The sequence below is a fragment of the Salvia hispanica genome, chromosome 2 (genome assembly GCF_023119035.1).
Source record: "Salvia hispanica cultivar TCC Black 2014 chromosome 2, UniMelb_Shisp_WGS_1.0, whole genome shotgun sequence".
NCBI lineage: Eukaryota > Viridiplantae > Streptophyta > Magnoliopsida > Lamiales > Lamiaceae > Salvia > Salvia hispanica.
In genome coordinates, this window is record NC_062966.1 from 39,554,399 (window position 1) to 39,568,581 (window position 14,183).

The 14,183-nt window shown below is 36.8% G+C and overlaps 3 protein-coding genes across 3 annotated transcripts in view; 2 read left to right on the top strand and 1 right to left on the bottom strand.

Moving 5' to 3' along the window:
* Positions 1 to 1,846: 1,846 nt before the first annotated feature.
* LOC125205907 (calcium-transporting ATPase 9, plasma membrane-type-like) lies at positions 1,847 to 10,223 on the bottom strand. Its single transcript, XM_048105099.1, has 32 exons — positions 9,987 to 10,223; positions 9,551 to 9,667; positions 9,421 to 9,460; positions 8,933 to 9,048; positions 8,711 to 8,842; positions 8,516 to 8,605; positions 8,148 to 8,217; positions 7,880 to 7,950; positions 7,693 to 7,776; positions 7,545 to 7,622; positions 7,390 to 7,461; positions 6,835 to 6,918; positions 6,668 to 6,750; positions 6,492 to 6,600; positions 6,358 to 6,413; positions 6,228 to 6,270; positions 6,049 to 6,132; positions 5,819 to 5,956; positions 5,568 to 5,630; positions 5,384 to 5,485; positions 5,041 to 5,151; positions 4,776 to 4,943; positions 4,482 to 4,541; positions 4,116 to 4,280; positions 3,910 to 4,026; positions 3,504 to 3,740; positions 3,266 to 3,366; positions 2,954 to 2,999; positions 2,731 to 2,865; positions 2,517 to 2,624; positions 2,339 to 2,430; positions 1,847 to 2,264 (listed from the first exon to the last, which is right to left on the bottom strand). Exons 1-32 carry the CDS (start codon positions 10,134 to 10,136, stop codon positions 2,144 to 2,146), a joined length of 3,243 nt encoding a protein of 1,080 aa, XP_047961056.1. The 5' UTR covers positions 10,137 to 10,223; the 3' UTR covers positions 1,847 to 2,143.
* A 1,071-nt stretch (positions 10,224 to 11,294) lies between these two features.
* Positions 11,295 to 11,925, top strand: LOC125203185 (60S ribosomal protein L7-4-like). Its single transcript, XM_048101493.1, has 3 exons — positions 11,295 to 11,486; positions 11,568 to 11,665; positions 11,754 to 11,925. The coding sequence occupies exons 1-3, from the start codon at positions 11,301 to 11,303 to the stop codon at positions 11,920 to 11,922; spliced, it is 453 nt and encodes a 150-aa protein (XP_047957450.1). The 5' UTR covers positions 11,295 to 11,300; the 3' UTR covers positions 11,923 to 11,925.
* A 561-nt stretch (positions 11,926 to 12,486) lies between these two features.
* Positions 12,487 to 14,183, top strand: part of LOC125207043 — a 2,903-nt gene continuing 1,206 nt past the window's right edge. The window contains 1 exon segment of the mRNA XM_048106251.1: positions 12,487 to 12,496. Within this exon segment, the coding sequence (XP_047962208.1) occupies positions 12,487 to 12,496 (10 nt within the window).

Sequence of the window (14,183 nt, forward strand, 5' to 3'; positions counted from 1 at the left end):
AGGTTTTCAAACTTCGTGGGTGTAAATTTAATACCTAATAAAGACGTTTTAACTATTGTGTTAGAAGAAACATTTAATATGTTAAATTCTCTTTTCTAAAAAAATGTCGCATCCATATTTGATATATTCATTTAATAAGTGTGATTATACTTAACTTTCATAAATGTTCATAATATTGACATTGGCTGGACGAATATAGATACAGAGGAGCACTAAGGCGCATCTTTAATTAGAGTAACAACATACACAACATTGTAAGAGCATCCGCTATGACGCGGCGGACGTCCAACCGGCGTGCCGGATGTCCGCTCGGGACGTCCGCCATTAGGCGACGAAGGGGCAGACGCGGACGTGCGTTGAGGACTCCGGAGTTCTGCGGATTTCGGAGGACGTCCATCGCGATGTCCGCCATGACGTCCGCTATTGCGAGTTCCCGGCGGACGTCCCATTTTTTAAATTTTTTTTTAAACTCTATATTTATGGCTAGTTGCAAACTCTATGTATACGGCTCGTTGCAAACTAAAAAAATATGATTTTTAAAAAACTCTAATGCATGAATTATCGTAGAAAATAAAGGCCTAAAACAAAAGCATATCATACTGTCGGGCCAGGGGCACTCCGCGCCCCCGGACATGTAATTTAAGGCATAGCGGCAAACTATAGAGTTTTAAGGCATAATATGTAATTTGTTTGAATCGTTTTTTGGTTTGGGATGGTTTTTTTTTTTTGGTAACTATGTACTCCCTCCGTCCCGAGATAAGTCGACCCAATACTTCCATTTCGGGCTGTCCCACATAATTTGTCCCACTTCACTTTTACCATTTTTGGTAGTGAACCTCATATTCCACTAACTCATTTCCTACTCACATTTTATCCTGGCTAATACTTTAAAAAGTAGGACCCACATCCTACCAACTTTTTCAACTCACGTTCGGAATTAGATTTCTTAAAACCCGTGACTAGTCAAAGTGTCCCAAATTATGCTGGAACGGAGGGAGTATTTTTTTAATTTAAATATGTATGCTTTTTTATAAAAATAAAATTGTTGCATTTTTCCCGTATTCGTGTCGAAATTTTAATTCCGTAAATTGTTTAATTTGGTGAATTTGTGAATTTTTATTATTGTGGAAGTCCGTCGGGATGTCATTGGGGATGTCCGCCATTGTGCAGAGGGATGTCCTTATGAGGTGACAATGCAGTGGGAGATCCTTATGACGTGTCAGGAGGTGTTTTTGGGATGTCCGTTGGGATGTTTGCCGGGACATCCGTTACATTGTGGATGCTCTAAACACTACCATGCAATATACATTGTGGAAGTTGTAGATGAATTTCCGCATATTACATTATAGTTATAAGAAAATTGTATTCTATATTGTTGAGTTTTGCATTATAAACATAAATTGACTGCAATGCTAAATAAACTATATATAAGTAGAATTCGTCTATATATATAATGCAAATTAAACATCTTTATGTATACAATGCAATATGCCTAAAACTACCATGCAATCCGCCAAAATCCATCTACAACTTCTACAACAGTATGTTGCATTGTAGTTTTTACAATATTGCATGTTACGTATCATGTGGCAGCATGAAGTTGGAAGTACGTTGTAACTTTAAAATTAGTTACTCCCTCCGTCCCGGATAATTCGGATCATTTTGACCGGGCACAGGTTTTAAGAAATGTAATGAAAAATTAGTCGAAAAAGTTAGTGGATTATGGGTCCTGTTTTTATATATTAGTTTATATAACAAAAATGTGAGTAGGAATGAGTTAGTGGAATATGGGGTCACATTACTAAAAAATGGTAAAAGTGAAATAAGACAAATTATGTGGGACGGATTGAAATGGAAAACTGGGATGAATTATCCGGAACGGGGGGAGTATTTTTTAAGTACACCCTTGATCCCTATACATATAAATTACATCTATATAGATGGAATATATATTTGTCACTAAATAGAATATCAATAAATGGAGAGTCCCTTAACCAGCATGCCACAATAGTACACTTATTTGAAACAACAATATATAATTGTGTCGATTTTGTAACGTTGCAGCTGATAATCACACTCAAACCATAAATTCGAAGAAATATGGACGGAGAGTGTTTATGAATCGGAAAAGGTAATGGCGACATTAGGTATTATTACGTTGTGTTTTACGAGCAGCAATGCAGTGTTGATATGGCTTGATGAAAACTTTTCCGAGGGGCGTTTTTGGAACCGGGATAAATTTACCGACTACAGCCAGAGGCCAGCTGCAAGAAAGAAGAATTTTAGTCTTGGTTTTAATATCGCTACCAAACGAGCCCGCCTAGAGGAATGGACAAACCTGATAATGCCTATAACAAAACATATCAGCCACTGTGGGATATTAAGCTTCACTGTTGAGGTGAACTTCCCAAGGAAATTGATTATGATTATCTAGTTCATAAAAAAAAAAGAACTTAGTTACCAGAAAATGGAAATCAAACTAGAATTTCAAACTATAAACCAAACCATGCACTCACTTGTAGTATAAATGTAGATCCAACTATTCCAGTGAAGAGGTGGTTTTTGGTCACACCACTGAAAACATTGAGTTCGTCTGGCTTCCGAGCATTAAACTCGTTGAAAATCTGTATATCGACAGGTGAATGGAAGATTTGTTCAGGTAATTCTATCCCAACATGGCTCTTTTTCTAAGTTTCTCGGATTCATTCACTTCAATTGGATTGCACTTACTTGGCATAGAACGAACGCGTTGAACACCACGGTGTTTTTCACCATGTTAGCATGCTCTATGGTGTCATTCTTCAGTTTGAGTAGAGTTAGCCCCTCGAAGTTGAGAACAAGGAGTACTGCTACTTGATATACAGCCTGCACCAGAAAAAGGTACAATGAGTTCTTTTTTTTTTTTCCTTAAAAAAACAGAAGAAAAGCCAATTTACTTGAAAATAAACTATACCTGGATAACTAAGTTCCTCCACATGATATTTGTTACTAGTGATTCCCTGAACGACGTGTGAACATGTAAGCAATGGATCGTATTCTCAACACGTTTACTACTCAAATCCGAAGCAGTTATAGTTTATGCTGTTGTAAAAGCTACAAAGGGAAATGTACAGAATATATTTTCTAACATTTTAGCAGTTCTACATTATTGAGTAAAGATACTTTGCATGTTATCTTTTAAGGACATACAGTTGATCTGAACTAAATTTACGCAATGGATGACATATTATTGAGAACTAAACTACGCGGGGTTGATAATTCGTACCTTCGACCAACTGGAGATCTGTCCATAAGATGATCAGTCGGCGGTTCAGTAGCCAGTGCCAAAGCTCCCAGAGTATCCATGATGAGGTTAACCCAGAGAAGCTGCAACGTTAACACAAGTACATTCAATCTTGCAAAAACCGTAGATAAGTTGCTCGAAGATTCTGTTTACATCTTCTATGCTGCTATAATATCATAGACATCAACAAATAACCCGGGGTGTAAGAGAGATACGGCACCTGCACTGTATTCAGAGGAACATGGCCCGAAGTAACTGCAGCAACGACATTAATTGTCAAAGCGGCAACATTTACAGTGAGCTGGAACTGGATGAATTTTTGGATATTTGCATACACAGAGCGTCCCCATCGAACAACCTTTACAACTGAAGCGAAATTGTCGTCCAATATAATGATGTCTGAGTTTTCTTTTGCAACTTCCGTTCCTTGTATACCCATGGAAAGACCTATATCAGCCTACGAATAGAGAAAATAAGTAATGAGTAATTGATGTCAAAATAAATACCATAACTTAAACTTTTTCTATCACTTAAACTTATTTATTTCATCATAACACTAACAAGCTTGATAAATGCACGGAGGTATCTTTTAAAGGTTACGAAAAGCATATGAAATCTCATCAAACCTCATTGAGTGCAGGGGCATCATTAGTTCCGTCTCCTGTTACAGCAACAACTTCCCCTAGCTTACGCAGTGTCTGAACTAGCAAAAGCTTGTCAGTCGGAGAAGACCGTGCCATAACCTGTTCATCATGAAACGTAACACTTATTCGGCATTCATATAAGGCATAGCTTGCTAACAAAATAGGGAGGTCTGCTTGATAAAACATACAACAATAAAATTTGCAGCTTGTTCTCTATCTTTCTCAGACATCTCGCGGAATCTTTTCCCTTCCATAACGTAGGGTTCACCAGTGTCTGCATTTGATGAAAGGATACCACACTCCTGCGCAATTGCTTTTGCTGTCTGAATATTGTCTCCAGTTACCATGCGCACCTAATAATTGACAATCACGTCATGTTCTCCTTTTATATCAGAAAAACAACAAAAGTAAACTGCATTATCCCTTAACGATATCATAAAACCAGTGATGCCTTCTAGCAAATCATGCTTTATTTTATCTTTGTTAAGCAAATGAAGTATTTATATGGAGTAAAAGCTCTTCTTTAGGAATGTTGTAACAATCAAAATTGATACCTTAACGCCAGCATGTGTGCATAGTTCCACTGCTTCTCTGACACCTGGTCGACAAGGATCCTACATAAAAAATTTGATGAATACCACTGTTTAAGTACAAAAGTACATAAGAGGCTTGTATTTGATAATATTAGAAAGTTTGCACAATAAGCAAAACTACTATTGTGCTGAAACAAATTGTTGGTAACATTCAGCAGTCTCTATGAAGTTACACATAAATGTTTATCATAGCAAACATTCTGAAAGGAAAACAGAACTGACTGCTATAGAAACAGGAAAGTGCGAGTTAGCTACCTTAATACCAACAATAGCCAGCAAAACAAGATCATCTGCTGGTAAAGTCCACTGTGCCAGCTGTTCTTGATCCGTTGGAACCGTATTTGCTTCAAATGTTTTGTAAGCAACAGCAACACACCGCAAGCTTTTTTCGGCCATATTATTAATAGCATCTTTAAGAAATTCCTGAATAAGAAAGGTGTTACACACATCTGTTAAGATTGTAGGTAATTTTTAATCTCGGGTAACAATAGAACTAGAAGGTCATGTACTGAATACCTACCATATCGTTAGCAATTGGTTTCACAGAACCATTTACATCAATGCACTGTGAACAGGAAGCTAAGATAATCTCAGCCGCTCCCTTCCAATGCACATGAACTTGGGATCCAGTCTGCCGAGTCAAGAAGAAAATCTTTCACAAATATATTTTTGGAAGAATGAACAGCATAGGCTTTTTTGACATATTGCTCAAATATTTCATCTATTTTCTATGATTTTCATGGATTCTGACCTTTAACGAAGCTCAGGCTATGCTCGTTAATACACAGACATCAAATTATTGTTAAAGAATAAAAACAGGACTTGCACAGAATTGCCACAAGTGTCTAGTATGGATCACTTACCCGTCCTCTAACTGCAACACCCCCTCGTTTTTTGGTAGAATTAAAAGGAGCGACATGGAGAACTATGGATTCAGATTTCACAGTGTCAAACTTCATTCCCAACTGAAAAGGTAAGGAAATAAAGGTGATGACAAAGTCGAGATGGTAACTGAAGAGTAGATAATAGAGCACGGGGAGGAAGTACCTTGACACCCCACTGAAGAATGGCTTTCTCAGTTGGAGATCCAGACACCTCAACTTCACCAAGCTTAAAAATACACAAATGAAAAAGATGAGTACGTAACATTATACAAGCTCAAAAGCTTGTGAAATCATGGATGTTAGCTAATTTGATGAGATGGCAAGAATATTTTTTCATGCAACATTAAAGTGCAATTTTGTAATGCTACATCTACTACTCATATGTCCAAGCTTTTGAGCACTAAGGAAGAGTACCTTATTCAAGAATACACTGCCAGAAGTGTTCTGAGCGAGTCCCTCATCTACCAGAGAGGAAACTGATGCAGGCAACTGGGAACCATCTTCAGGAGGATCAATTTTCTTTTTCCCGACATATGCCTCAACTACGGTCATCTGTGTCAAAATGCAGTGTGCCAAGCACCTGATTAAATACGCATCCAGTCTTTCCACTTTTTGATAGGATTAGGAACAGAATTGAAAATAACCTGGTTCAGGGTCAAAGTTCCAGTCTTATCACTGCAAATGGTTGTTGCAGATCCCATAGTTTCACAGGCCGAGAGCCTACGCACCTGGATATCAAGTATAATAGTTTTACTGGAGATATAAAAAAATGTACATAGTTGATTGAATTAGAGACCTGGAAACAACAGAAAATCTTACATACCAAAGCCTTGTCAGCCATCATTTTTTTCATGGAGTATGCTAGGCTGTTACAATTGCAAAATAAATAAATTCTATTAGAACCAGAGATGGACCCTGAGATAATGCTAAGTAGGGAATATTTTCATACTCACGTCAAGGTTACGGCCAAAGGGAGCCCTTCTGGGACCGCAACAACAACTATTGTTACCTAAGTATGACATCAGTCAATAAACAGAAAAGAAGCTCTAAATGTTTCTCGTTTCCATTTCAGAGAGCGGAAACTTACTGCAGCAGTTATGATATGTATAACTCCGTCAATCGTGTGGCCAAGACTGGTCTTCCCACGAACAAACTGAACAGTTCCATCAGGATCTTTCGAAGTCCCAGTGAAATATCTGGGGTGATTAATTGTCATTACAATGTGACCACGTCATAAGATGCCAGAAACAAATCCCAAATTACCTGGCCAAGAGTATAACGAGTACAGAGAAAGCTACTGTAAGCCCAACAATTCCGATGAAAGTTGTAACACCATTCAGACGCACCTGTAAAATTTCATTAGGATCCGCAGTAGTATTATAAATGTCATATGACAAACTATGACTATACGACCACTATCGACTGATTACCTGCAGAGGAGTTTCTTCACCATTATCTTCTGATATACTAGTCATCAACAATCCCCATTCAGTGTTGATTCCAACACCAGTTACCTAAAATATAACCATGTAATAAATCATGCAAAATGACCAGATTGACAGTAAATTGTACTCACTGTAATTGAAGAAATGATTATCATCGATGAATATGAAACAAAGTCCAGATAGCTTTTACCAACTTTGCAGAATGGTTCTTCAGTGTTAATCACAACAGTTGCATTAGAAGGACATGTGTGTTTGTCTAATAATATTTGTGTTGCAAATTCAGTTACACAGTTATATTAATCACTCAAAAGACCAATACAAATCATTCAGTTGTTACACATCTTATAGATCAAAATATAGTCTTCATTAATCTAATGGTTGATTTATATTAGCTGAAAATAGCGTTCCAGTAGCTTGAGGTGTTGGGAAGTGTTTGCACAGAATAAAAACTCAGGTGATAGAACAGATATCCACAGTGAAAATATATATGTGTCTTGTATAGAATTTCTGGTCAATCGGAGTTTTAATTTAGATTGTTACCAGCATAGTTCCGGCACCATCTGCCACCTTGCAACCCGACATCAAGAATGGAGTTTTTTGGTCTTTTTGAATCTGCGTAGTGACATTAGACGTGAGAAATATTAGATCAGCAATCTAAAGTAACGACTAACGAGCAAACAATCTAACCAACTTACAATCTTGCTTTCTCCAGTCATGCTGGATTCGTCAATGGCAAGAGAATGGGAAATTGTAACTAGTCCATCAGCAGGAACCTGTATGCATTATGCCAATAAACTTTTTAGATAATGCAGGATAAAACCAACTCATCAAATCATTCATGACCTGGTCTCCGATTTTGAGAGGTATGACATCCCCAACCACAATGTCATATATGGAAACCTTCTCTCTCCGACCTCCTCTGATCACCTATTAAGTTTTTTTTTCATGAGTATTATCATCACTCACCTTACCTAAACCCAAAAATAAAGGACTGAAGGAGAAATCTATATCGTTTAATTGGTAATATTACCTCCACTTGAATATTTCGCTTTTCCTCATTTAAATTTTGAAACTGGAGGGACTGCTTGTAATCACTAGTTGCTGAAGAATAGATGCATAATAGGAAAAAAGACCATATATGTGTTAGTCATAATAGATACCAAAAAGTAGTTTCTCTCTCGTGGTAAACTTAAGCAAAGTTGCTCTTAAACAACTAGGAACGGAAGTACGAAACGTTGAATGCTTCAACCGAGGTAATCATTGTTCAAAAGAAATTTATATGAAGTAATTTTGTTTACCTGTAACAATAATAACCAGAAGAACTGCAAAGGTGATGCTTCCTCCATCATACCATCCTTCTTCAAGGCCCTGCAAGAAATGATGAATTTTTAAAAGAGACATAAAATGGCATTGAACTTGAGTTTGTTTTATGAAGGCAATATTCAAGTACAAAACACAACATTGTATCAACCTCAAACTTCTGAAGATGTTATTTCCAATAGTAGAACTGTAATGCTTTTTCAACTGGATGTTATATAAATAAATGTTATCAATGTGAAATGATTCTAACCAATGAAATAACTCAACTTTTCATTGGAAATTATACTTATAAATTAAATAAGTCAGAATGGTGAAAATGAACTTGGTACTTTTGTATTCTGGTTACCTCAGTTTTTATTCCTAGACCCAACGATGCGATTGCAGCTACTATTAGAATAATGAGAGTCGTATCTTGCCAGGCATCCCATAGGAACATCTGCACAATGTTAAATGCAACGACGTTATAAGACAGATTTGAATACAATTTTTTTAGTTCCCCAAGATGTATAAGCAAAAGGTAACATTCTATGCAGAACTTTACCCAGAAAGTCCTTCCCTTCTTCAGAGGATAAGTGTTCGACCCAAAGACATCTCTTCTCTGTGCGAACTCATGATCATCACCAGAAATTCCCGTTTCAAAATTTGTTCGTAGCAGACCTGATATGCCTTTAACCTGAACAATTAGTAAAACATAAATCTAAGTTACTAAGGCACACATCACAGAAACTGGCTAAATAGATGTAAAGAAGAAAGGTAGTCTTGCCCCTCCGTATTGCTCAAATGCAGCAATATTATGATCTCTGTTCATTGAAGCAAGCTGATCGGGTGAAACTCCATAAGGCCCAGATGGAGATGGAGGAATGACTGGTGAGCCTAACACTGAATCACCAAAAAAAAGATTTGTTTAACCTACACAGAAGTTTTTCAAGTGGCACTACTTCAATGAAAATCAACACTGAGGAAATCAGAGCGGAGAAGTCCAAATCCTAATAGAAGCTTGGGAATGCAAATTGTACGAATATCGGACTTATCTCAGAGCAGTATCTATCACTAGATGTTTGCACTCGTATTGGTAAGGTGTAGTGGAGAGTCAAGTCATTAGAAGATTCTATTCCTGAAGCTAGAGTTGTCTGTCTCTTGCACTACTATTTCGACAAAACTCAGAATTAAGTTGAACATAATGATCCAAAAACTTTGGGAAGGGTGAGTAGGAGTTAAGGTATACTGCAATAGAAGTAATTGATTAAATACCTTTGGCCTGCTGTCCAGCCAATTTGAAACGCAATGCAGCCTACAATTACCAGAAGACTAGTACATAAGTGATTAAAGAAGTTATTCATTTGAATAATTTATACAGGTGCTCAGTCCATTTTTGTATTACCCTTATGACTTGAGCATGCGCTCTAATCATCCGTCTTCTCTTTTCGTGCTGCTCATCCCTTTTCAAGTCTAACGTGTAGCGAAAGCGACGAGAAGCATTAAGCACAAGAGCTGCTTGCTGGAAAGGACCAACACTTGCAAATCAGAAATAAATAGCTTCCCCTTCCATCTTTATCAGTCAATCAACGAATGCATCATCACTCCATATATACGAGCATATGAATCGATCACTATACATGTTTTCGACCACAAAATCGCACATTATCACAACTAAACCACAATTCATTGCTGATCAATCGTTCAATTTCAATCTAAAACAGTAACATCACAGAATCAATCGGATTATCTTCGTTGAGATTCATACTTAAAGATGAACAGCAAGTGCATTTAAACACACACACACACAGACGAATTAAAAACACATCCCGACGCCTTACCCTCCAGCGCTTGAGCATATTGTGAGACGCATTTTTGGTGCTGCCGATGTCGAAAGGGTCGGAAAACTCTTCATCGGCCTCAGATCCATCGTCGGGCGCCGTGCCGCTCTCGATGTCATGGAAAATGTCTTCTTCTTCGCCGTTGGTCATGGCGCCGCCGCTTCAGCAGAATTAAAACAACAACGAAATTGAGCGTCGGAGAAACTCAATCGGATCGATCTCGAATTGGAGCAGATTCAACGCGCACTGAGAGCTGCGATTGTTAACACAATGCATATACTGATCACTATCTCTCTCTTTACTCTCTGTCTCTCTCCACCTCTGTTTCTCTCTCTCTCTCTAAAAATAGGAATCCGATCCAACCGCCACGCCATGGAAAATAGCTATGATTGGGGAAATTTTTTGCTAATTTCAAACCATTTTCCGCAGTGATTTTACGATTTATTGCATACGAACTTGACCGAGAATTCGTAACGGCGAAGTTCATCGCCATGGAACACTCGAATCTAGATCGGAAGAAGCTTTGCAGGAATTTCCCGCGCAGAAAAATAAATCAGTTGGAACTAAGTTACTCTAAACATCAAATTATTCTCGCTTAATCAAAGAATTGTTTAATACTAGCAGTAGCATTAGGGATATTGGCATCTAATTAATTTTGAAAAAAATAAAATTACTCCACGTAAGATTTAATTTGGTCGTATTTTTCTTTTTTCGATATAATCGGATGGTTACAAAGTTACAATTCATTACTTTTGCACTTCGTATTAAATTTATTGGATATTAGTTAAAGTTAGAGTGCATATTAACAAATTATATGCATGTACATTACGGTGGTGTTCGATTTCCTAAATAAAATAATATAAGATATAATTTAGGATTGAGCAAATAACGGTGGATATAATATAGGATACTGACAGTTTGGACTTTTTTTTGATTTTGTGAAGGTTGTGATTCACTCTGTTTTTAATCGTGAAGTGGAAATTTATATGTAGCTTGTGTTGATGATTTCTGGTTTTGTTTGGATCATTGATTTTACAAGGCTTTATTTTTATTTGCTGAAATGCTAAATCGAATATTGGACCTATTAATTGGGGGAAAGACGAAAGGAAAGTGTTGTTTATGCATTGGCTGATAGCTTATGTTGATGATTTCTGGTTTTGTTTGGATCATTGATTTTACAAGGCTTTATTTTTATTTGCTGAAATGCTAAATCGAATATTGGACCTATTAATTGGGGGAAAGACGAAAGGAAAGTGTTGTTTATGCATTGGCTGTTGTTATAATTGGAAGAAGTGAGGAGCTGAGTTTTGCTATATGTGTAGGATGGCTGAGAAGGGAGGACAGATTGTTCCGGAGTCTGTTTTGAAGAAACAGAAGAGAGCCGAGGAATGGGCCTTGGTTAAAAAGCAGGAGGTTGCAGCTCTCAAGGAAAAGAAATCGGCAAACAGGAAGCTGATTTACAACCGAGCGAAGGAGTACGCCAAGGAGTACGCAGCACAGGTGCTTTACGAGACTCTTGGTGCTGTGTTGTGTGTCACTGTATGGTTGCTTACTTGACTTGTTTCGTTTTGTTGTGTTTAGGAAAGGGAGCTCATTCAGTTGAAGCGTGAGGCGAGGTTGAAAGGAGGGTTCTATGTGAACCCAGAAGCTAAGCTGCTGTTCATCATTCGTATTCGTGGGTACGTAGTTGTGTTATGTGGAGTGGTTGGATTGGTCGTGTATGATTGATATCGTCTAACTTACACGTCTTCTGGCTTGATTATTCAGTATTAATGCGATGCATCCAACGACAAAGAAGATTTTGCAGCTGCTCCGTCTGCGTCAGGTGATGACGCATCTCGTTAATGTTCTTTTACATTTCTATAAGATATTGGCTTCACGGTTGTTATTACCTTTAGTTGGTGTTTATGATCAATTTCTTAAAGTTAGCAATTAGATAGATAGCCTTTTTGTGAAATAGGGCTGGGGAATTATACCGAAATATCGGAATACCGGACTTACCGTACCGAAAAAATACCGAAAATACCGTTTTTTCGGTATACCGTAGTTTTCGGTACGGTATGATACCGTACCGATAGAGATCGGTACGGTAACGGTATTAGATTTCCCATACCGTGGTATACTCGAAGATTCGGTATGTTGGTATATACCGGTATACCGAAGATTCGGTATATACCGATGCTTCGGTATACCGTGGTATACCGTGGTATACCGGTATACCGATTGATATATATATAATATATAAATACTATATTTATATATATTATTTAAACTAAATTTTAAAAAACAAGATTTTTATTATAAAAAAATAAAAGAATCAAAATTGGGAACCCTATTTTTTGAAGTAGTCTAAAACTAGATTTTTTTTTAATATTTTGGATATAATAGATTTTTTCACGGTATAATGGTATAACGGTATGCCGTACCGCAAAACACGGTATAACTGTATATCGGAATGCCATATCACAGTTCGGTATACCGCAAAAGTACGGATACCGAAATGCGGTACGGTATACCGATAACACGGTATGGAAAAACTGTCATACCGAATTTCCGGTATACCGAACTTCGGTATACCGAAACTTACGGTACGGTATCGGTATGATTTTTGTCATACCGTAACTTTCGGTATGGTATACGGTATGGCACTCCCGGTACGGTATACCGTACCGAACCACCCCTAGTCAGATCTTATCCCTGCCTTTTTCACTCATAAAATTTGAAATTTTTTAGGTTTTTGTTTAGTGTAAACCTAAAGGTAGGTATTTATTTTCCCAAAAACCAAAAGTTGGATTGGTTTTTTAGTACTATTGGAGCTAAATAGCTATCTCATTTTAGGTTTTAGTGTACTCTTAGAGATGGTCTAACTGTGTAAGATTTTGCTTTCCTGATTATGAAAATAGGATTCGAATATTTTAATGGATCTTAGTAGTAGTAATTGGTGTCAATACACAAGATTTGGAAATTAAAGTGTACTAATTTTAGCTAAAATTTGAATTTTTGTGATTTGTTTATCCTAATTCCTAAAGGATGACATTGACAAGTAGTGCTCGAAGTTTTTTGTTTGTCCTAATAAAATTGGTTCTTTTTCTTTTTTCAGTCGTTCCATTAAAACTAGCTCATTCAGAAAAGCTTTTTACACAAGATTACAAATTTATTGAACTCGACTACTACTCCCTCCGTTTCCTCATAATTGAAGCGAAACTTTTCGGCACGGAGTTTAAGAAAGAAATGTTGAATGTGTTAAACAAATAGATAAAAAAGTAAGAAAGAGAAAAAGATAAAGAGAATAAAGTAAAAAGTAAATAAAGTAGAGAGAATAAAATAAGAGGGAGTAAAGTAAGAAAGAGAAAAAACTTACTACTATATATGGAAATGACTCAACTATAAGTGAACGGAAGAAGTACTAGTTTATATATCAAACACAAGTTTCCCCAAAAGTAAAATTCTACTTTTATTAGAACCAATGAACTTATTATATTTTGCAGTAGAATCTTCACTCTTAAATATATTCCAAAATGTTTTGTAGTAATTGAGAGAGATCAATATAAAAAGTTCTATTTCAGTAAGAATCTTAAATCATCCATTAACTAATAGTCTAGTACTACCTTCGTCCCCCAAATTTTGACACTAATTTTCAATACACAACTATGACCAATTCCTAGTCATTAGATTTGAAGATCTAATGGTTGAAATAATTAGTATGGTTATATATATATATATATATATATATATATATATATATACGCACCCCTATATAGGGATGTATTCAAATCCTTTTCGTATCTTTTGTCCTTTTTCCTTCTTAATCCTAGCCCCACGATTTCGTCATCTGACGGTTAGATTAATGCGACGTGTCATTTAATAATGCACATTTTCATTCTAATAATGCACAGCGACTAATAATGCAACATTATAGACTAATAATGCACATTTTCATTCTAATAATGCACAACGGCTAATAATGCAACATTATAGACTAATAATGCATTGATCACAACCATCCAATTCAAGGATCCAAGGGCTGAGATTAAGAAGAAAATAGGACACTTAGGGTGCAAAGGAGCCTAACGCACCCCTATATATATATATATATAGAGAGAGAGAGAGAGAGTCCCATTATCCACAAATCCACTCTTAAAGACCGAACCACCGAACCCTACCAAATTAGGGCTTTTAGATCTAGTTTTTTATGGA